General features: G+C 38.6%; 2 protein-coding genes across 2 annotated transcripts; both read left to right on the plus strand.

Annotated features, from left to right (window-relative positions):
- Positions 1 to 1,073: 1,073 nt before the first annotated feature.
- Positions 1,074 to 15,697, plus strand: LOC104220994 (disease resistance protein RPV1). Its single transcript, XM_009771966.2, has 5 exons — positions 1,074 to 1,627; positions 10,720 to 11,827; positions 12,569 to 12,943; positions 13,302 to 14,900; positions 14,995 to 15,697. The coding sequence occupies exons 1-5, from the start codon at positions 1,149 to 1,151 to the stop codon at positions 15,514 to 15,516; spliced, it is 4,083 nt and encodes a 1,360-aa protein (XP_009770268.1). The 5' UTR covers positions 1,074 to 1,148; the 3' UTR covers positions 15,517 to 15,697.
- Positions 15,698 to 16,328: 631 nt separating this feature from the next.
- Positions 16,329 to 16,772, plus strand: LOC138880004 (uncharacterized). The gene has a single exon (XM_070159653.1). The coding sequence runs from the start codon at positions 16,329 to 16,331 to the stop codon at positions 16,770 to 16,772; it is 444 nt and encodes a 147-aa protein (XP_070015754.1).
- The last annotated feature ends 7,564 nt before the right edge of the window (positions 16,773 to 24,336 follow it).

Raw genomic sequence — 24,336 nt, forward strand, 5'->3', positions numbered from 1 at the left:
TAAATCAAGAAAAATTCTTTCATCTCTGGAACATGTCCGGCAAAAACTGATCCAGAATAACCACCCGATGACTGGGGGTTATCTCTACTACGCACAACCTCATTTTTTGGAACGTCTTCGACCTTCACGTACATCTCCAACATTGTGATTACAAGAAATTCCCGGCATTCGTCCGGAGTCCTCAAGAAATCACTCAAAGTGTCATCATCGTCGATGTTAAACTCTGAGTAAAAAGCAACCCCTTGCGGCGTAACGGAATACGGATATCTTCCGGTTACTTTGAGTATCACTGAACGTTTTCTCACGCTCATTTTTTTGCATAACAACGATATCAATGTTTCGTACTCCATTGAAAGTGGCAATTTAACATTACACTTAGCAGGTAAACTGTATCCCACAGAGTTATTCTCCATCACAACCTCACCCCCCAATATAATGATACTCTTATTCTACGTTCTTCAGACATAATGAAAAAATGCTGGAGAATTTAACAACAATAGAAACCAACAAGAGTTAAAAAATTTTTTTGAATGAAGTTGTGGCGATTCTACGATGTTTATATAGAAAATGGCTAGCCGGGTTTTTTTTTTGTATATAGCGCCACAAAAAGTGGCTTTATACGCATTTAAATTATTGAACCCAGACATTATTGGTGGGGTCAGGTAATTACTGTATAGCGCCATTAATAGTGGCGCTATGTAAGGTTTGTTAGTATAGCGCCACTATTAGTGGCGCTATACAGTAACGGTACAGTTAACGTTACTGTATAGCGCCACTATTAGTGGCGTTATATATAATTTGGTAACTTTTTTTTTGACACTTATTTGAATATTTTGAGTAAAAATAAACCACATTTTGGTTCCGCACTCCCTTTTTAGACTCGTAGCTCTTATAGAGTTATAGGCCGTTTATGTTTTATTTTCGTATACAATCTATAGCTACTAGAGTAATTTCTTTTGGCAAAAAAGGAAAAACAAAAGGAGGAAAATAAGGAGGAAAGGAACAATGCAAAAGTAACTTATCCATTGGATCAAATTTATGAACGGTTGAAATTGCACCATTCACTTTCCCGCTGTCATGTCATGTCCGTAATACATATAGAGTACGTACAAGTTTCCACTGGGCTAAAACCAAAAGGCTAATGGGCTATGGCGGAAGAAGAAGAAGAGACGTGGTCCTTGACCTCAGGGCATAGGTTCCATTGGGACATATTCCTCAGCTTCAGAGGAGAAGACACACGCCACGGATTTACCAACAAACTCTACAATGAACTCGTACGGAATGGCGTACGGACATTCATCGACGACGAAGGTCTGGATCGCGGCGAGGAGATCGCTCCGAATCTCTCTGCCGCGATCGAAGACTCGGCGGCTTCGATCGCCGTGATTTCACAGAACTACGCCTCTTCGAAGTGGTGCCTCGAAGAACTGGTGAAGATCTCGGAATGCAAAAGACTATTGCTGCCTGTTTTCTACCGGGTTGACCCGTCGGACGTCCGAAGACAGACGGGTCCGTTTGAGGAGCATTTTAGGAAGCACGAAATAATGGTGGAAGCAGAGAAAGTTTGTCGGTGGAGAGAAGCTATGAAAAAAGCTGGTAATATCTCCGGTTGGGATTCCAAGCTCTGGTATGTATATATATCCTTCTTCCCTCTTTGTCTTCAACTGTTATCTACTAACAGCACAAAAAATAGTAAATAAGGTAGTCTATTGGTAAACAAAGTGGACAGAAACTCATGAGGCCTCGTTTTCAAATTTTAGCTCAAGTCAAAGGTGATTTTTTCATATTATGCCTAAATTTTGATGCATGTACTGATGAATGATGGCATGTAATTGAGGTGCGGGCAAATTGAATTAGACTCTCGAACATTAAGATATTGTAATGCAATTACATTATCAAGATAATATAAAAGTACCTAAAAATATATATTAGAATTTTTTTTTGTTATGAATCGACTGAATTTGAATGTCTAACACTAAGTATGAGTTTAAAAATTAAGGACGATAGCAAAAAGCTAAACACTTCAAATTACATTGTCTGTGTTATAGTAATATATGACACGTTTTTCTTATAAATCTTAAAGATATTAACTTGGCAGGCAAATATATATATAAAAGAAAATGGGATTAATAATATGAAGGAAAAAAACAAGGCAAGTTGCCAGTAAAAAAATAGGTTAATTTACATTGATACAATTAGAATTTTTTTACACTATTGGTTTTTATAAGTTAGATCTACGAAAGAATTCTCTGTTTAAAAAAGTAGATTTCAGATTCTTCATTTTTTTAACATCCACTTGAAGTGATGAACAACGATTTCCTACTTAACGGTGGGACTAATCCTATTGGTGGGAGGTGGAGGAACTTCACCATTTAAAAAACCCTTACTCCTTTCACATTCATCAAATTCTTTGTTGTTTATTGGTGATGGTCACGCTTTTCCTATCATTTCACGGTAACCAAAAGGCACATTTCTTGAAACGTGACAAGTAGTAATTGACTTTCTATTATACTTTTAATCTAGCTGTTTTTTTGATATAAGAACGAGGGGTCAATGGTTTGGTCTAGCTGATTATTCTAAAAAATTTATGTTGTACCGACTTTCGGTTATTAGGATTTTCATTTGTCACCACTTCATTACACAAGATTTTATTTTATAATTCTCATGTTAACAAACAATAGAAAAAGGTATTGTAAATTTGAAATTTCTATAGCTGCATTATCCCATATCCTCAATGCATATCAATGATAGTTAACTTGAAGCTGATTGTGGTTTTTGATCTTGTTGCAAGGGAGATCAACAACTAGTTTCATTCACAATTGTTCAAAATTGTTCTCACAGTGCAGTTTTGATGCAACTGTTAATCTTTGCTCCACAATTCTGAAAATGATCAAATCCATTGAACCCTTTCAAGCTTTTATCATGCAACATTCAAAGCTTTGGTATTTAGATAACGTTTTGAATTTCATGCAGTGCTAGTCATGCAGGGACAGATCTAGAGCTACTAGAACATGCGTGCATCACTAAAGAAAGGAAAAAATAAATAAATAACATTTGATCCCAATTCTTCTAGGTAAATAACTCAATATTCAATCAAGTGCCCCATTCAGCCTGGCCGACAAATAATATCAGATCAATTCTCGAAAATATGTACATAAAATACCTAGTTTGGCGAAGAGACCATGGGTTCACGTGTTCCATATATTGGGAAGCAAATCCACACCTGTAGTCATGTAAAACAGTTTTACATATTAAATTACTTAAGAAAATAACTATACATATAAATTAGCAATCGATAACAAGTACATATATCTTTATTGGGACCGAAAATAATTTGAGAAAAAAGTTATAATTATGTTATAATCAGTTGAGTTATACATACTGTAAAAAGATTTTCACTATACATACTCCAATAAACAAGTTAAATCATAAGAAATACCTGTAAAATAGACTGATTCATTTTCTACTCTCAATTTCCTTTGAGGCTTTGCCACAATTTATAATCAGCTGAGCCAAAGTTTTGCATTCATTTTCCATAACATTATGCAAATCAGGTATATCATGGTGAATTCTTCAAAGTTTTGAATCATTGATTTTCCCCTTGTAGCGTTTATCCAAATTCACACGTCTGTGTCCACCTCTTATTTTTATATCATGGGTTGTGCTCAAGTTGTATGTTGGTACTCTGTTTACTTGTGTATGGTAGATTTAGGGGTCGTTTGGTATAAGATATAAGAAGGTATAGGGGTGATATAAAAATTTAATACCACCTTAATACTCTGTTTGGTTAGCAAATCAGGTATAAGTTATTCCGATGTTAAACTTATACCTTATAGAGGGTGGAGTAATTAGCACCGGTATAACTTATACCTTCTTAGAAATTATGCAATTGTCATTCTTAATACAACATACTAAACAGTGAATAAACAACAATCTCAGCATAACTAATCCTAACATAATTTATCCCAATATAACTTATACTGGCATAAGCCGTATTCCAACCAAACGACCCCTTATTGTTTTATTATGTTCTTAGTGCGGTGTTACAGGGAGACTGCACAATCACCTGATTTTGGGACTACCATTTAAATTGTATCCGAAGTTTAATTTTTATTTTTTACAATTTTACTCACTTCGAATACTACTCTAGACATACGTGATTAATAGTCCGTTTGGCCAAGTTGCAAAAATCAGCTTATTTTGAGAAGTGCTTTTTCTCAAAAGTGTTTTTATCTCAAGTACTTTTGGTGAGAAGTAGTCTGTGTTTGGTTAATTAGTTTGAAAAACACTTCTGAGCAGCAATTAGTGTTTGACCAAGCTTTAAAAAACTGCTTCTAAGTGTATTTTTCTCAAAAATGCTTCTCAAAAAAGTGCTTTTAGAGAGAAGCTACTTTTTTATGCTTCTCCAAAACTGCTTCTGCTTCTCCTCAAAAGCACTTTTTTTTCCTTCCAAAAGTTTGGCCAAACACCTCAATTTTTGGCCAAAAGTGCTTTTGGCAAAAAAAAGAAAAACATTTTTTGCCGAAAAGAAACTTGGCCAAACAGGCTATAAAGTAGTAAAATTCGAATCTAAAGTTATAAATTTTGTCCGAAGTTAAGAAGTCACAACATATGATTGAAGTACACCATTTTTATCTCCACTTCAGACTCAAACGTCGTCTTAAGTGCATGCAAAACTTTAGTTGCACTTCAGTCATGTGCGTCTTAAGTGCAGTCATTTTTGCACTTAAGACATGTGCGCTTGAAGTACAACCAATTTTTTGCATGCACTTAAAATGTGTGCAACTGAAGTACAAATGCTTGGTTGATTTTATTTAGCCAAACATATAAACTTGTTTTTTGAATTTCAATAATCCAACACATGATTCAATGCCAAATCTACTTCAAATGAGCTCAATTTTGAAATATAAATTTTAGATATTATAGATAACAAACCCGAATTATCAATTTACCAAAGCAATATCTTGGAGTTTGAAACTTATGCAAGTGATACTCCAATGTAGTATCCTGGAGTTTGAAACTTATACAAATAATACTCCAAGGTTGTATCTAGGGGTGTCAAATGGGCGGATCAAAACGTGTTGAATCAATAATTGGGTGGATCAAATGATCCGCCCAACAACTACTTGCGCTAAGACGGGTTGGGTCAAAATGGGCTAAAATTTGGGTCATAGCCAACCTACTCAACTGTTATCAATCTTTAGTTAATATATGTTGTTTTTTTATGAATTGTATAATTACAAAATAAGACTTTTTTTCTTTTGTTATGGTCATGTATAACATATCAAACAAAAAAAATTAATTTATTTTTAAGATATTTTTACAAAATTACTCATGGATCAATTTGGGATAAAAATAAACCCAATTTTAAATGGTTGAGATGGGTTGTGTCAAGATGAGTTGAGTTCAATAAATGGGTGGGTCAATAACCAGCCCAATCTTGAGCGGGTTGGGCAGATTATTTGGGCTAAGGCCAAATTTGATAGCCCTAGTTGTGTTGTAAAGTTATACTATGGAATAATGTCCTTGAGTTTCAATACTTATGTGAGTGAAACGTCTTGAAAAGTTGTTTGAACTTCGTAAATTTTCTTGAAGTTTTGAACTGCCCATTTTCAAAGCATTTTTGCTTGTAGCTGAATAATCCATTCGAATTCCTATTGGACGTGCTTATCCCATCGTTTTTTCCTTTGTTGATATTCTGAGTTTTGATGAGCTAATTTATAAAGCTTTAGTAACAACAACAACAAACATATTGGAGTCTTACAAGTGGGTTGAGGAGGGTAGTTTGTACCTAGACCTTACTCCTACTTTTAAAAAGTAAAAAGACTATTTCTGATAGACTCTCGACTCAAGAAGAAAAGTAACAGCAGAAACAAGTAGTACCAACCACAAAGCCCAGAAAGATAACAACAATAATCTAAGAATCAGAAAAATTGGTGGAACGGAGTAGTAGCAACAAGCAGTAACAACGGCAAGATACTAAGAAACCAAAGCGATAAATAAGATAGTAGGAAAATAGCGTGTAACACTAGCAGGACTAACTCTGAAACCCTGCACGGAATAGAAAAGCGCTTGACTACCTACTAACCTTCTACCCTAATTTTCGACCTCCACACTCTCCTATCAAAGGACATGTCCTCGGTAAGCTGAAGCAGTGCCATGTACTACCTGATCACCTCTCCCTAATGCTTCTGTGGCCGCCCTCTATCTCTTTTCATACCCACCAAAGCCAATCGCTCACACCTTCTTACCGGGGCATCTAAGCTTCTCCTATTCACATGCCCGAACCATCTAAGCCTCACTTTCCATATTTTGTCCTCTAAGGGAGCCATGCCCACTCTAACCCGGATATTTTCATTCCTAATCTTATCCAACTTAGTATGCCCGCACATCCATCTCAACATCTTCATTTTTGCTATTTCTTTTTTTGGATATTGAGTTCTTGACTGATCAACACTCTGTCCCATACAACATAGTCGATCTAACCACCACTCTGTAGAACTTGTCTCTAAGTTTTGGTGGCACATTCTTATCACATAAGACGGCATTTCATCCACCTCATCCTTATACGATATGTGACATCCCCGTCGATTTTCCCAGTCCCTTGAATAACACACCCAAGATACTTGTAACTTCTTCTCTTTGGGATGACTTGTGAATCGAGTCTCACATCCATATTTGCTCCTTCTGTCGCTTTGCTAAACTTGCACTCTAAGTATTCTGTCTTAGTCCTGCTCAACTTGAATCCTTTAGGCTATAGGGTCTGTCTCCAAACCTTCAACATGTCATTAACACTGCCTCGCGTTTCGTTAATCAGTACTATGTCATCTGCGAATAACAAATACCATGGTACCTCACTTTGATATGGCACATCGGTGCATCCATCGCCAAGGGAAATTAAAATAGGCTAAGTGCATATCCTTGGTGTAACCCCATCACAACTGAAAAATGATCCGAATCTCCTCCCACTATCCTCATAAGGTTTTTAGCCCTATCATACATGTCTTTAATCACCCTAGTGTATGTGGCATGAACACCTTTAGCCTTCAAATATCTCTAAAGAACCTCCTTTTGGACCTTGTCGTATGCTTTCTCTAGGTCGATAAACACCATATGCAAATCCTTTTTTTCTTTCCCTATACTGTTCCACCAACCTCTTGACAAGGTTGATGACTTTCGTAATCAAACGTCCCAGTATAAATTCGAACTGGTTCTCAGATACAGACACAGTCCTCTTTACCCTCACCTCCACCATCCTTTCCCAAACTTTTATATTATGACTAAGCAACTTGATCTCCATGTAGTTGTTACAATTTTGGATATCACAACATTTGTTCTTGTATAACAAGATTATCGTACTCCACCTTCATTCTCCAGCATCTTCTTCGTCCTAAAAATAACGTTAAACATCTCAGTCAGCGACTCCAAGTCTGCCCTACCCACGTGTCTCTAAAATTCCACCAAAATTTCATCTGGCCGGTCGCTTTGCCCTTATTCATTTTACGCATAGCCCTCACGACTTCCTCAATATTTATGCGCCTACAATACCTAAAATCACTACAACCCTCAGAGTGCTCCAAATCACGCAACACAAAGTACCTGCCCCCTCTTCATTCAGGAGTTTATAAAAGTAAGTCTGTCATCTTCGCTTGATATATGCCTCTTCCATTAAAACTTTGTCTTCCTCGTCTTTGATGCATCCTTTTGGTCCAAATCACGAGCCTTCCTTTCTTTTACCTTGGCCAGCCTGAATAGCTTCTTGTTCCTACCTTTGTCCCACAGTTCTTGGTACAAACGACTAAATGATGCAGTCTTAGCCTCCGTGACCGCTGTCTTATCCTCCTTCTTAGCCTTCTTATACCCTTATTTGTTCAGTCTTTTTCTCCTCCTTGTTTGTGCTCTCTACTAGCTTCAAACACACCGCTTTCTCTGCTTCCACTTTTTTTTGGATCTCCTCATTCTACCACTAGTCCCCTTTGTAACCGCCAGAGTAACCTTTCGAGACCTCTAACACCTCTCGCACAGCCCCCCTAATGCAGTTCGACATTATTGTCCACATACCACTCACATCCTCGCTGCTATTCCAGCCCCCATAGCCAGCAACTTCTTACCCAACTCCTGAGTTTTGTCCTTAGTCAGGACGCCCTACTTGATCTTCGATAAACCCTATACAACCATTTTCCTCCTTTTCATCATGATGTTTAAGTCCATCACCAAGAGCCTGTGCTGGGTCGCGTGGTTCTCGCTTAGAATAGCCTTGCAATTCGTGCACAGACTTCTATCACACTTCCGGGGAGATATAATCAATTTAGGTTTTGGCCACCGTACTTTGGAAGGTAACTAAGTGCTCCTCCATCTTCTGAAAACTTGAGTTCGCTATCACCAAATCAAAAGTTTTAGCTAAGTCCAATAGTAAAGTTCCTCATCCATTTCTAACCCCCAAACCGAAGTCGCCATGTACCTTGTCATAGCCCCAGCAGTAGCCCCGATATGCGCATTAAAATTCCTTTATACGAATAACTTCTCGGTGGGCAGAACACCATGCATAACTTCATCCAAACCCTCCTTAAAACGCCTTTTAACTTACTCTTCCAAGCCCCATTGGGGTGCGTAAGCACTACTAACATTTAAAGTAAGCCCTCCAACAACTAACTTAATAGTCATCGGCCTATCATTCACCCGCCTAATCTCTACCACTAACGCCTCTGAGTTCCCTATCCTCCAAAATACCAAGCCTATCATTCACCCGCCTAATTTGTCCACTAACTCCCCGAGTTCCTAGTCCACCAAAATACCAACTCCGTTCTTATCCCTCACGCCTCCTTCGTACCACAAGTTAAACTCATTCGCATCCCCCGCCTTCTTCCCTACCCACCTCGTCTTCTGGATACACGCTATATTGACCTTTCTCTTTTGGAGAATCTTCGTCAGCTCTATAGACTTCTCTGTCAATGTTCCTATGTTCCAAGACCCAATTCTCAACTTATAGGTTCCCTTCTTTGCCACCCACTTGCCCCCTACCCTCTACACCTTGGCCCACCCCCACCCCAACCCCAAGGACATGACCTTATTCTACTATCATAGGCCACAACCACCATAACCTACGATATACCAAGGTAGCATTAGCACTAAACAAGCGAAGGGCCAAAATGGACAAAAATAATCTACAACTACAATACCCTAATCAGGAGATCAAATAGGCACGCTAGTAATAAGCGTGAACTAACACTACATTAATTTAACTAACACGAAAGAGATGGGTGTGTTGATAAGTGGGCAGGAAGTACCAACTCCCTCAAATAAAACCTAGAATAACATAGCATTGTTGTGGCACCTAGCGGGTTAACTTCCAACTTTCCGCCAGCTCTTGCTGGCTCCAACTAAACAACTAAGGAAAACAAAGGTAAGGGGGTGTTGTCACCACTACCATCGGTGATGCTACCATTGGTGACAACAACGATCCGGGTGGAAACTGAAGTACCAATCTAACGTCGCCGGGCCGGGTTGTCGTCGCCGGCGAGAATAGCAGTGGGGCTGAGAAGATAGAAGAAAGAAGAAAAAGGGGGAGATGGGCGGAAGTGAAGCAATAGACGGGGAAAGAAGAGAGAAATGGGGTTGAGAAGACATAAGAAAGAAGAAAGAGATGGGAGGGGCGGGAGTGAAGCAATAAGCGGGGAAAGAAGAGAGAAAGAGGAGAGCAAGGGAAGGAGAGAGGTCGGGTGGGGGTGGGCAGTCGACAACGGGGATTCTACTATTAGGGTTTAGGGAGGCGGAAGAGAGGAGGAGAAAAAAAGAAGAAAGAAACAAGGACGAGAGAGGAGAGAGATAGAGAGGAGAGAGGGACCCACCTGATCGGATGGGTGAACGACAATGATGGCGGTTTTGCCGGCTGAGTCAGTTACCATTAGGGGGACTGTCGAAGAGAGAGAAAGAGTGGAAGAGCTTCAGTGTTTGTATGAATTTCTGGGGTTTGTAACTCAAAGAGAAGGAATTGAGCTTCTTGAAGGAGCTAGAAGGAGGAGACTATCTTATAGCCTGTTTGGCCAAGCTGCAAAAATTAGCTTATTTTGAGAAGTGGTTTTTGTCAAAAGTATATTTAGTGAGAAGCAGTTTGCGTTTGGCTAATTAATTTGAAAAACACTGCTGAAAAGCAATTAGTGTTTGACCAAGTTTTTAAAAACTACTTCTAAGTGTATTTTTCTCAAAAGTGCTTTTTAAAAAAGTTCTTTTGGAGAGAAACTATTTTTTCTGCTTCTCCAAGACTGCTTTTGTTTCTCTTCAAAGTACTTTTTCTTCTTCCAAAAGTTTGGCCAAACACTTCAACTTTGAAAAAAAGTACTATTTCTTTTGAAAAAAAATGCTTCTAGGATTGGAGGAGCTTGGCCAAACAGGCTATTATTCTTATATCTTGGGCTAAAGCTCAGCAGCAGCAAAAGAAGAAGAAGCGGGTGCATGTTGCTTTATTAAGTTGTGTCTATGTTTTTAATTACCTTGCAAGCACCGGTTATGTTACAATTAGCAGCCCTAAAAGTGGTTCTGAAAATCATCCAGATCATGCTTGTTATAACACTGCTATTTCAAGATAATTTAGCCTTTGTGACATGGTTTGATAAAATTCTTTTATCTGATTGATGTGCCAACTTGCTTTTAGGCATCACTTGCTTATTCTAGGGACTGAAACTTTCTCACTTGACTTCGTTGTTGTCATATTTGTTCCAGGGAAGAATCGGAGTTAATCCATTCTCTAGTCAAAGAAGTTCTGTCGAAACTCAATAACACACCTTTAGGCGTGGCAAAATATCCAGTAGGTCTTCATTCTCGTCTTAATGAGTTATGCAGGAAATTGGACGTGAAAGGAAATGGTGTGAAAGTATTAGGACTATATGGAATGGGGGGAGTTGGGAAGACCACTCTTGCCAAGGCTTTGTACAATCAGTTTGTTGTTTATTTCAAGAAACGTAGCTTTATTTCAGATGTTAAAGAAATTGCAAGGCGCCAAAATGGTATGGCCACTCTTCAAAGCAAACTTATTGGTGATCTTAACTCAGGTGCTTCGCCAATCATAGACGATACTGCTAAAGGAATCCGATCAATCAAGGAGGCTATGAATAATGAGCCAGTTGCTGTTTTCCTAGATGATGTGGATAATGCAGACCAACTTCGTGTGTTGGTTGGTAGGAGAGACTGGTTTTGCCAAGGAAGCAGAGTCGTCGTCACCACTAGAGATCAAAATGTTTTACTCCCAAGTATTGTAAACGAAACTTTTGAAGTGAATGAGCTTTCTTTGTCCGAGTCATTTACGTTATTTAGTTATCATGCATTTGGAAGAGAGCATCCTCCTAAGAACTTTTCTGATCTTGCTGAAGAAGTTGTAAAACTCAGTGGGGGATTACCTCTGGCTCTGGAAGTTTTCGGATCTTTATTGTTCTACAAGAAAAGATTAAAGGAGTGGGAAGATTTAGTGCAAAAGCTGAGACAGATTCGCCCGGGTGATCTTCAACAAGTCTTGGAAATAAGTTTTGGAGCTCTAGATGAACAAGAAAAGTGCATCTTTCTTGATTTAGCATGTCTTCTTCTTAATACAAGGCTTGAAAGGGAAGATGCAATTGCGATATTTGAAGGTTGTAGCTTTGGCGCTGAAAGTGCAATCACAGAGCTCACAGCAAAATCGCTTCTTAAAATCGTTGATGGGAATATTTTATGGATGCATGATCAGCTCAAAGACATGGGAAGGCAAATTGTACAACATGAGAATTTTGCAGATGCTGGTAAACGTAGTAGACTGTGGAATCATGACGATATTCTGACTGTCCTAAAGAACCACATGGTATGGTTTTATGATCCAATTAACACCTTTCGTATTTGCAGTATTGCTTAACTTGAAGTTAGTACCTACTTGTACATTGAGATGAAATTTCTTGTTTTCTACATGGTGGTTAAACGGCTAAACAACAAGTCTTCTACTTGACCGTGTTGCTTGCTCGAACACAAGTTTCAAAATTCTTTTTGTATTTGAATTATGAACTAAGTTATACATAGATAGTGTAGAAAACATTTTACGTTATTAGTTGATCAGAGATACGAACAAGAAGCTTCAAGAAAACTAGTGTTTTCTGAAGCCAGTAAGCAAACAGCGAATCCATGAGTTATGTAGTTGATTGTAGCAGGTAATGCACCCCCTTTTTCTAGGTTCTCATTCCATGTACAATGCAAACACTTGCTTACAATTGATTTTTCAGATGATCTTTTTGTATAAAAACTTTTTACACCGTTAATGCATAAAACAAATTTGATTTTTGAATGAGCTGATTGTGGTGCGCAATGAAAAAATTATTGCCAACTTAACACTTTTAGTAATAGGAGTTGAATTTACTTCGTTTACAAAATACTAGGTGTATTCCTAATTTAGTACAAAAGAAAGAATATGCAGCCAAAAGATACCTTCAAAGCAACCGAGAAGCATTCTACTTGGCTTATTCCCTCATTATTTAATTGAGGATTTAACTTTTTGTTATTTGTCTTCTAGCTTCCCCTCTTGATCTTTTGATATAATCTGAACAAATTCTAGGGGACAAGAACAATTGAGGGCATTGTGCTTGACTTTGAGAAGAAGCATGATCTAAATCCTAAGGAAGTAAAGTGGAGTTTGAAGAAAGTATTTAGAAAGTATATTGGTCAAGGTAGAAAGGAAAATGGTGTAACATTTTACACTAGAGCTTTTCAGCGTATGGTAAAACTGAGACTTCTTCAAATCAATCATGCCAAATTGGTTGGAAATTTCAAGCTATTACCTGCTGAACTGAGGTGGCTGCAGTGGAAAGGTTGCCCTCTGGAAGTTATTCCTCCAGAATTACTGTCCCGAAAGATTGCAGTTCTTGATTTGTCGGAGAGCAAGATTACACAGCTCTGGAATAAGAAAAAGTGGAATTGCTACCAGAACAAGGTAAGTGAATTAGCTCAACCACTCTCCTTTTTTACCAGCTTTGTTTGTTGGTATAAGTAGGAAGAACTACATGTCTCCTTTTTGACATCTTTTTTTGTTGGTAATTAAGTAGGATGTACTACAAGCTTTGTCAGGTAAGTGGCTAATTGTTTTTATGTCTCTATGAAGCTGAAGCACACAAGGAAAGGTGCAACTTTTATATCTTTTTAATGGAAATGTTTGTTGGTTTGTCTTCCCTTATCCCCCTAGCTCATTTTCCTTAATGTTTATCTTCTTGGCTTTCATGTCTATTGATCTCAAAGTGTTATTCTGCAAGTCGTTTCCTTTTTCAATGACTGAGCAAATCTTCATCTGATAGATGGCAAAGCAGCTGAAAGTTATTAATCTACGTAGTTGTCGCCAGCTTAAGGAAATCCCTGATTTATCTGGAATTCAATTGGAGAAGCTGATTCTTGAGCAATGCAACGAACTAGTTCTGATCCATCCGTCAATTGGAGACTTGACTATGTTGACCTATTTGAACATGAAGGACTGTAAGAACATTTTGGCATTTCCAAATGACGTGTCTGGATTGAAACGTCTACAAATACTAATCCTATCTGGTTGCTCAAGTCTAAGAGAATTACCAGAGGACTTGAGTGGCTGGAAATCTTTGCGAGAGCTTCTTCTAGATGGTACAGCAATAAGAAAGCTACCTAACTCTATCTTTCACCTGAAGAGTCTTCAGATCTTGAATTTAAATCATTGCCGATCTTTGGAGTTACTGCCTAGAGCTATTGGGAATCTAAGTTCGCTGAGAGAGCTTTCTTTTAACGGATCTGCTTTAAAGGAAATGCCCGATTCCATTGGAAATTTGAAAAATCTTGAGGAATTAGGCTTGAGAATGTGCAAGGGGCTCATCTCACTTCCTGATTCCCTTGGCGATCTTAAATCTTTAATAGGACTTTATCTTGATCAGAGCTCCATAGAAGAATTGCCACCTTCTGTTGGTTTATTATCTCATTTGAAGTTCTTTACGGTCAGCAATTGCAAGTCCTTAACCGAATTGCCAAATTCCACGAGTAACTTATCGTCATTGGTTTGGCTTTGTCTACAAGGGACCTCAGTTAGTGAACTAAATTTCCATTTAGGAAACTTCAAGTCCCTTGAGAAGCTTGAGATGAGGAACTGCATTTCAATCAGATGTTTACCTGACTCAATTGGAAATATGTTATGTTTAACTACTTTGGCCCTATGCAATACATCGATTATTGAGTTGCCAGACTCTATAGGCTTATTAGAAAGACTTTGGATGTTGGACCTGAGCAACTGTTTGAATCTCCAACGTCTTCCGGCTTCAATTGGAAGACTTAAGAGTTTGTGTTACCTCTATATGGATGAAACTGCTGTCTCAGAATTACCCAATGAAATTGGAAAGCTTTCAAGCTTAAAACTACTGAAGATGAGAAAGAAACCACAGCCTAGAGAGGACGGAAATGAGGATGATTTACATGTAGGAGAAAGCTCAAAACGCGTTACTCTTCCAGAATCATTTTCAAATCTATCATCCTTGGAATTCCTAGATGCTCATGCATGGAAAATATCCGGAAAGATTTCTGATGATTTTCAAAAGTTGTCTGCTTTGGAAAAGCTCGACCTTGGACACAACGATTTTTGTAGTCTCCCTTGTAGCATGAAAGGACTTTGCGTTCTCAAGCGTTTGCTTCTCCCAAACTGCAGAAAGCTCAAGTTTCTACCTCAACTTCCTTCAAGTTTGGAATGGTTAAATGCTGCAAACTGCTCCGCGTTGGAACATATAGCTAGCATATCAGATTTGGAATATTTGGAAGAACTCAACTTCAGTAATTGCAAGAAAATAATAGATATTCCTGGCCTTGAAAGCCTGAAATCTTTGAGAAGGTTGTATACTATAGGTTGCAACGCGTGCTTTGCTTCTATAAAAAGGAGGATTTCCAAGGTTCTTTCTTCTTCTCTCTCCTCCCTCCCCCTCTTAGACATCAGCAATATATATACATTTTTTTATATGAAGTTGACTAAGACTCTGAATGCAGGATTGTCTAAGGCATATGAAGTATCTCTGTGTTCCAGGGGATGATCTTCCAGATTGGTTTATTAAGGAAGTACCTATTAGCTTCTCAACTCGCAAGAATCGTGATATCAAGGGGGTGATCATCGGTATAGTTCTCTCGCTAGACCAACAAGTGGAGGATAATTTCAGACACGAAGTCCCTTCGATCGTAGATATACAAGCAACGATTACCAGACAAGGTGATGTTGAACCTAAACTTAAGAAAACTTTGTACTTGATGGGGGTTCCTGATACAGATGACGATCAGCTCTATTTATGTCGATTTCAAGAATACAGTGATTTTACGCTCATGTTGGAAGACGGAGACAGAGTGCAGGTTGGAATTAGAGAGCGTCCACGTTTTAATGGCCTTAAACTGAAGAAACATGGGATGTACTTAGTTTTCGAAAATGAGGATGATTTTGATGATAATGATGAGGATTTGTTTGACGAATCTCAGCAGTCTGTGTCAAAGAAACTTGTTGACTTCTTTCATTCATTATGAAACAGTTCATAGCCAGAAGTGAATCCAGCATAGTGGACTCCCAGAATCAGACAATATATATGATTTGTACAGAAAATTCAAACAAGAATGTATAGAAATGTGTATAATGCTTACTAGCTACTGGCAATTTTTTTCATAATCGAACTTAGAAACTTGAATAAATTTGATTTTTTATATGTGAGCGCAGTATGCCAGAAGAGCACAGATTGATCTAAAAATTCCACAAGGCCTCTAGGTTATACTCATTTTTGTTGGAATCTCATCTATGAAGCCTCAATTACCTCCTTCTTCTTTCACTTCTCATAAGAAAGAAAATCAGTCTGCTATAAAGAGGAAAGTGGCAAATGGATTTGGGGATATGGTCCAGAAAGAGAAAAATGGCCCAACAGTTGAAGACCCAAGCCCAAATTCTGATTCGGGACAAAGGACACGTGGGAACACCAAAACTATTAGATTGAAAACTGATTAAAAGCTGATGAGGACCATAATAGCTGTCCAATTGGAAACAAAACATAGTTGCTCCCATTTGGAAACCAATATAGCTCTCGAAACCATTATAGAAATAGTATAAAAATATTGTACAAAGTTATACATAGTACATAGCTGTAATTTGTTTGTATTCAATAGACAATAGGTAGTGGGCATGTTACTATACTGGTATAAATACCAGAGTTTCACATCAATGAGATACACAAAAAATTCTCCTAATTTTTGGTCTTTCAAAAAATACATGGTATCAGAGCAGTAGCTCTAAAGAATTGATCCTTTGGTTTTTTTTTCAGTTCATTTTTATCTTCACTCTCGTGTCTTCAATGGGTTCTATTCCTGAAACAACTGAGGCCAGTTCAGCAAATGTCACCACTTCTGCAAATAATGGAGGTGGAATGAAGGACTCAAGTCATCCCTACTTCCTTCACCCCTCAAATTCACCCGGAATAAACATGGTAAACACAAACTTTGATGGTAGAAGCTATGGAGGGTGGCGCAGGTCCATTCTTATTGCTCTTTCTGCCAAAAACAAGGTGGGGTTCATAGATGGAACCTGCCTTGCACCAAGCTCAGAAACACCTGATTTCAAGTTATGGAATAGGTGTAATGACATGGTCATATCTTGGTTGTTGAACTCCCTTTCTAGAGAGATTGGTGAAAGTGTTATCTATTCCAAAACAGCCAAACATCTGTGCGATGATTTGAAAGAAAAATTTGGTCAATCAATTGGTGCAAAAAATGTATCATTTACAAAAAAAGTTGAGTAATTTGGTTCAGGGCTCAAGCAACATAGCAGGGTATTTCACTAAGATTAAGAGGCTATGGGATGAGCTAGATACCTTGAATACACATGTCAAGTGCTCATGTGAATGTAGTTGTGGAGGAAAGATGAAAATGTCCAAATCACTCCAGGATGAGAGGTTAATTATGTTTCTCATGGGGTTGAATGACACCTATGCCTCAGTGAAGAGTAGTATTTTGATGTTGTCACCCCTTCCAACTGTGGGACACAGGGGCGGATGCACCTTTGCGCAAGCGGTGTCTAAGAAGCTGTCACGACCCAAATCCCGGTCGTGATGGCGCCCAGCACACTACTAGGCAAGCCCGACCATTATTCAACACTTAACCCAATTTATCAAAAATAGCGGAAATAAATATCAATTAAGCAAGTAAAGTACTGAAGAATTTAACAAAATACACAATATAATCTCACTAGGACCCGGTGTTGTCACACCTCCTTTTTGCGCGCCCGCCCCGGAGGGTTAAATGCGCGAGGGAGTTTTTCCAATTTAAGTGACAATATTCGAAATGGGATTATTTATTTAATTCAGAGTCGCCACTTGGGAAAGGTTTGGCTTTTGGTGTCCCAAGTCACCGGTTTATCTTGAATCCCAAATCGAGGAAATTTTCGACTTTTCCAAATGAAGTCTGCGAACCAGAAATTCTAAGTAAGGAATTCTGTTGACCCGAGGGAAGGTGTTAGGCACCCTCGAATCCCGTGGTTCTAGCACGATCGCTTAAATTGTTACAATGGCTAAATATCTGATTTAAATACATGTTACGACTTACGTGCTTTTATTAAGTTTAAACCGCTTTTATTATTATCATGTATTTTTATAGAATTGCAACGTCGTGAAAATGCATCTTGAACCACGTCACAATCAATGCACCCGTAGTTGTTAACGCATTTCGACTCCGTTGAGATTTGGATTTGGGTCACATAAATGCGCACCCGATTTTAAGAATGTAATTTAATTAAGTCGCGCCTAAAGAGTCTAACGCGTTATCATCTTTGGGGAAGGCAGTGAAATTCGCTAAACAGCCCGTCACGAATTCTAAGTATTTATTATGGTTAATTATTGAGGGCCCCACAATTTGCATTTTTTATTTGGCGAGGCTCGCCTCATTATTTCAGAAGGAATATCCTAAAATGACTACATTTCTATTATGTTCGTCTCTAAAGATAGAAGAAAAAGATACGTGCTAATTCAATTGTGTGCTTTGGCCAAATCCGTATTTTTATTAATTATCTGCTTAATCATTTACGAAGTGAAGAAGCGTTACACCTCATGGGACATGCTTTTAATTTGATAGAAGAATTATATACGAGGTTGATGAAACACTATACTTAGCCCCGAATACTCCTCGAGTTAAACTTTGAATTTGTTTAAGCAAAATAAAGTCACTCATTAGATGGTGCTACTAATAATATTCAGAACTCATCCTAAAACTGCCTACCGAAACAGAAGCTCCTAAACTTAAAACTGTGTTGTACTCAGCAAGATCTTTCAAGAAACCATTCGCCCTACATGCTCAAAACATAACTTGGAGGAAGAGTTTGAATTAACAATTCTACAAATGATAGCACATTCCATAAATTATACGACTACATCATATGTACTGCCATCAAACCATATCGCAATGTTAGACAAGAATATTTTCGATTAAGTACAAACTTACTAATGTGTTTTCTATTGGACTACAAATTAAAGAATTTATACAACTTTAACAAGATTTGCAAAGCTGTAAGTAAGGCAACAGACGATTAAAAATTCTTCAGATCTTTCAACTCATGCCTTTCATTGTTACAATCAGCTACACCAATGTGAGATTCGAAATATGTACCTGGAACGCTAAAAATGCAAGAGAGAAGAGGAGGAAGACAGGGAAAATCAGCAGCAGCAGGAACAAAATAACAACAACAAACAAAGCAACACAGCAGAACAGGCTCGAGTGCAAGAATACAACTATAGCCGATAGAAAAAGTAGCCAAATGACAGCAGCACATAGTGGAGTAGAATCAGAACTCCAGGCAGACCAGAACCAGCAATAAACCAATGAAAACACTCAACCAGTAGACTCAATTGGAACTTCAAAGAATCAGAATTTTTTGAACAAGTTGAAAACAAATGAAGCCCAAACAACAATAGGAAGAAACAGTTTCTGATTGTTCTGATTGTTTTTATTTCTTGTTCCCTCTTTTCTGCATCTATGCTCTCTAAAATCAGTCTGTATATGCCTATTCTGTGGTCTCTCTCTATATCTCTTTTCTCTTTTTAAATTCAGTCCCTTCTAATGGAAGTTCTGCTCCCCTTTTATAACCTAATATCAGGCTATTCACAGCCTGTTAAAAACATAAGAAACCTTCCCATGTGGCCTCCTCTCTTTCCAGTTTCCACTCACTATTTAAATATAAACAAACTCTCATGATTTTCCCCTGGCAGATCTACCTTTTAAGTGAGGTTTATTATTTCTAAACTAAAGCAGGATATGGGCAGCAGGGGTGTGTTCTAACAGCACATGCTGTCCTATTTGCTCTAAATATCAAAGAAGCACAGTGCACATGATGCCCAAGAATGCACATGCCATCAATTTTAAACCAAAGTCTGAATTGTAACTATAAACTAAACCATATAATGTTTCGGATTCAATTTGAACAAACACCAACAGCTATACTTAGTTCCTAGTTGCATTCAAACAAAGCTTTAGCAGAAAACAAACAGTATGAAACAAATTGTTACCATTCAACAGCTGAAACTAATCGACGACGTATGTCGACTCGACTATACTAATTACAACATATACAATCAACAGCCAAGGATTGGAATCAAACAGTATTGAGCAGGGGTTCAGATTGTACTGTCAAAACAAATATGACCTTGGGGATTAATTAATCGACCAACTTCAAATTCGGTTGATTGTACAGCTTACACATACACACATTATCAGTAAATGAAAGAAAAACTTGACCAAATATAGAGATCCGGGCAAAGTGGACAACAATAGTTGATAAACATTCAAAACATAATTTAAACAAAACATTTGGACACATAAATAGACATTCAAATACAACAGACAAAACGAACTGATAAAGAAAACAAAAATTACCTTAAAACTTTTTAAAAAAAAATCAGAAAACCTTAGCTTGGATTTGAATAGATATTTCTTGGGGTTGAACGGACTTTAATCGAAGTGTTCTCAACTGAGAACACTTCGATTAAGGTCCATTAGACCCTAATCACTCGGCTCAAACGGACACAGACCGGGCATGAGGATTCCTAGGGTTCCTAGAGGGCAGATTTGGGTTTTGGGTTTCCTTGGTTAGATTCGGACCAAACCAAGCATGGTTTGGTCACGAGGGAGGTCCGGGGACTGTCTGGTGTGACGCTGGGGTAGATCGGTGTAAGTCGAGGTCCGACTTGAATCTTCAAATGAAGATTCGAGAAGGTGGGAGGGGATTCGAGCTAAATGGTTAGTGGATTTGGGTTCAGGGTGGTGAGGTGCATCTATGGTGTTAAGGTGGGGGTCACCGGCTCACTAGGACCCGGTGTCACGAATCTGAGCCTCTAGAATACAGAATATCATCCTAATACACGGTATATCCAAAGTCCGATAATGCGGAAATAAAGAGATAGGATAGGAGGGAGAAGATCAATGGCTGCGAACGCCGTGCAGCTACCTCGATACTCCCAGAGGCTGGATCTGCTGATCAACTGGATCTACTGAGCCTGAGACTGCCCTGGATCTGCACACAAGGTGCAGGGAGTAAAGTGAGTACTCCGACCCAGTGAGTAATAAAAGTAACTACAGTCCGAAGATAAGAAAATCCAGTAAATACACAAAGTAAGCTAAAATCCAAATATACAGCAACATATGGAACTGAGCATCTAAACAACAGTATAAATAGAAATACATGAATGCAATGCAATGCATATGATGGTACATTCCAGTACCCACTGCGGCGTGCTTCCCGAGCCATCCATATTTATTTATCGTCGACGACGCTCACTAGGGGTGTGTACAGACTCCGGAGGGGCTCCTACAGCCTAAGCGCAATATCTTGGTCAGTCATTGTTACCTGACCGGTCAGCCATTGTTACCTGACCAATTTATATCATACAGTGCCATTGTTACCACTGTTCAAGTATATCATCTAGTGTCATTGTTACCACTATTTCAAGTATATCACACAGTGTCATTGTTACCACTGTTTCAAGTATATCACACAGTGTCATTGTTACCACTGTTTCAAGTCACTTTATAATCAGTCCAGAAAATAATATAATAAGCCCCTTGGGCATTTACAAAACAGAAGTTCCCAGCCCGGAATACATTTAAAAATATCATTTAAGTTTTCAACACTTAGAATTATGGCTGAGTTTGCAAAACAGCATTTAAAACCTTGGACTGAAATTAAATGATATGCAAATCATGCTAAGCAGTAATATCAATCCTCGAAGGATTTTACAAATCGGCACAAGGCCCCAAACATGGCATCAAGCCCCGTAATATCAATGAAGTATGTGTATCAATCACCAGTATAGTATAAACATCACACGGGATGGACCAAGTCAAAATCCCCAATAGTATCCGACCCCGCACTCGCCATGGAGTGCGTGTCACGCCTCAATATAGCGTTACGATGTGAAAGTCCGGGGTTTCAAACCCTCAGAATAGCATTTACATCTATTACTCACCTCTAACGGCCAAAAGTCTACTCCACGATGCCCTTTCCTTTCGAATCGACCTCCTCACGCGTCGAAAAAACCACAAGGAATATATTACAATAGGCTAAGGGAATATAACTCAATCGAAAAGACTCGAAAAATATCGAAAATCACGAAATTTGCAAAACCCGAGCCCCGGGCCCACTTCTCGAAAAATTACGAAAGTCACATCACCGGATTCCTCGTCTCGCCACGAGTCCGTACATATAAAATTTACCAAAATCGGAGTTCAAATGACCCCTCAAATCTTCATTTTAGAATTTCAATCTCAAGCCCTAATTTCTTATAATTTGGCTATGTTTTCATGGATTTCAAGGATGATTCTTCAATAAAATCATGTATTTAACTCATAAAACTTACCTCCAATCGATCTCAGTTGAAACTCCCTTCAATCCCCGTCCAAAAGCTCTCAAAATGACTGAAAATGGTGGAAAAATGATCCAAAATCAGATATAAACTCACTGCCCAGCAGCCAATTTAAATTGCAGCACAACCATTTTTCACTAAAATGGCTCTAACTCCATCATACGAACTCGGAATTAGACGATTCTTATTCCTATGAGTCACAAATAATAATACGATCACAACCCTTCAATCGAAACTCAATTCGGAGCTCATTTGCCCAGTGCGATATCCATTTCGCTCGTTAAACAATTACTCATGTTTCGCGTCAAAAACCTAATCGCGACTTGATGAAATTAGACCTAAATTTTCAGATCAGTCCTATAATTCATTATCAAAATTCTGGAAGTCTCGGAATCAAATTTGGATCTCTAGAACTAAAAATGAACCTTTAGATCATTACATTTATGCTCAAAACGGCAAAAATCTTCCAAAAACTCTTCCAAAATTTGTCCGAGCCTCATGGGATCCCAACAAAGTATACTAACAAGTCCCATAATATGACACAAACTACGCAAAAATACTAAATTCACCACGGATTCAAGCCTATGAACTTTGAAACTTCAAATTTTCACATCCGATGTTGAAACACGTCAAAACTAGTCCGAATGATCTCAAATTTTGCAGACAAGTCCAAAATGACATAACGAAGCTACAACAACTATCGGAATTCCATTCCGAACCTCGGATCAAAATCTTACCTATCAACCGGAATTCGCCAAAAATACTAACTTTGCCGATTCAAGCTTAATTCTACACCGGTCATCACAAAAATATTCCGGACACACTCCTAAGTCCCAAATCACCTAACAAAGCTATCCGAACCATAAAATTCGCTTTTCGAGCGCTCTAACACATAAGTCAATATCCGGTTGACTTTTCCAATTTAAGCTTCCTTAAAAGAGACTAAGTGTCTCAAACCTTACCAAAATCATTCAGGAATGACTTCAAATTTTGCACACAAGTCACATTCGACATTACGGACTTGCCCCAACTTTCGGAATCACATTCCGACCCCGATATCAAAATTTTCACTTCCGGTCGAATTTTCTCAAAAACCTTCAAATTTCTATATTTAGCCAAATGGCTCCAAAATGACCTACGGACCTCTGAATTCACTTCCGATCGCGCTCTCAAATCCAGAATCACCATACGGAGCTACTCCCAGTCTCGGAATTCCAAACGGACATCAATTACACTGAAATGCGTTTTAAGCCAAACTGATGCAATTTCTTCTAAAATGCTATCTTCCACAATAGGCGCCAAAACGCTCCCGGGTTATCCAAAACCCGATCCGGGCATACGCCCAAGTCCGAAATCATCATACGAACCTGCTGGAACCTTCGGATCCCAATTCCGAGGTCGTTTACTCAAAATTCCAATCCTAGTTCATTTCTTCAATTTTAAGCTTTCAAAATGAGAATTTCCATTTAGATTTGACTCCAAACTTCCTGAATTTTAATTCTGACCATACACACAAGTCAATATACCTGAGATGAAGCCGCTCATGGCCTCAAACTGCTGAATGACGCGCCGGAGCTCAAAACGACCGGTCGGGTCGTTACAATCTCCCCCACTTAAACATACGTTCGTCCTCGAACGTGCTGAGAACTACACTGAAGTAGTCTGAAATCACTTGTTTAACACATCATGCACCTTCCCATGCTACCACTACTCCGTTGAGCACATTAGCTCGATAATTCTGTAGATATACTTATTTATTCAAGCAAATAAGCCATTAGGCCCAATTCCAACATCCTGAATTTCCCTGCCAAGCCTGTTTCCATCATACGACCACCATATCAATCTCCACACGCTGTACCCAAACATGACTGCATAACTTTGCTGAATTCACACTTTGCATCACTTTACTCATAGAACCACAATAACATTCTTTAAACATAATAGTCGAAATTCCACGAATCTGATGCTCCCATTGCATCTCATGATCTACACAGGTCTTGCTCTAGTTTTTTTTTCAACACCGATACGACTGAAGAGATGTGCCGAAATTCACAACCAACTGCTGAATCAACAATTCATTGGATCTACACTCCTGACAAGTTCCATTACCTTGTCCCAAACCAAAGAATGATCTTTGCTCTATAATATACTTCATATAATCAGTTTGCACTGACCCCAAATCTAGTAACCTCGTCTCACCCAGTACGAACTGCTCAGGCAATAAGCCACCTCAGACATAATCAAAAATCCCACAAGACGCCACAATGTGCCAGTATGCTATCAATTCGAACGCGATACAAAAGGAAGGCGAACTCTAGAAGGAACTACTCAACTCGCACACTAACATAGACTTCCTCAGAAAACAGGGAAACAGAACACACAAAAGCAAATATGGGCACTGAACTGAACATCACACTGTTGCGGTGCGCAACCCGATCCAAACAACATACCCATGGCG

This window comes from Nicotiana sylvestris, chromosome 10 (assembly GCF_000393655.2).
Source record: "Nicotiana sylvestris chromosome 10, ASM39365v2, whole genome shotgun sequence".
In the NCBI taxonomy this organism is placed as follows: Eukaryota; Viridiplantae; Streptophyta; class Magnoliopsida; order Solanales; family Solanaceae; genus Nicotiana; species Nicotiana sylvestris.

Excerpts from the sequence above, each read along its gene's own strand:
- LOC138880004 (XM_070159653.1), top strand. The coding sequence starts at position 16,329 with ATGGGTTCTATTCCTGAAACAACTGAGGCCAGTTCAGCAAATGTCACC.
- LOC104220994 (XM_009771966.2), top strand. The coding sequence starts at position 1,149 with ATGGCGGAAGAAGAAGAAGAGACGTGGTCCTTGACCTCAGGGCATAGG. Across the intron at positions 12,944-13,301 it reads GGAATTGCTACCAGAACAAG|ATGGCAAAGCAGCTGAAAGT; the intron begins GTAAGTGAATTA and ends TTCATCTGATAG. Across the intron at positions 14,901-14,994 it reads TAAAAAGGAGGATTTCCAAG|GATTGTCTAAGGCATATGAA; the intron begins GTTCTTTCTTCT and ends CTCTGAATGCAG.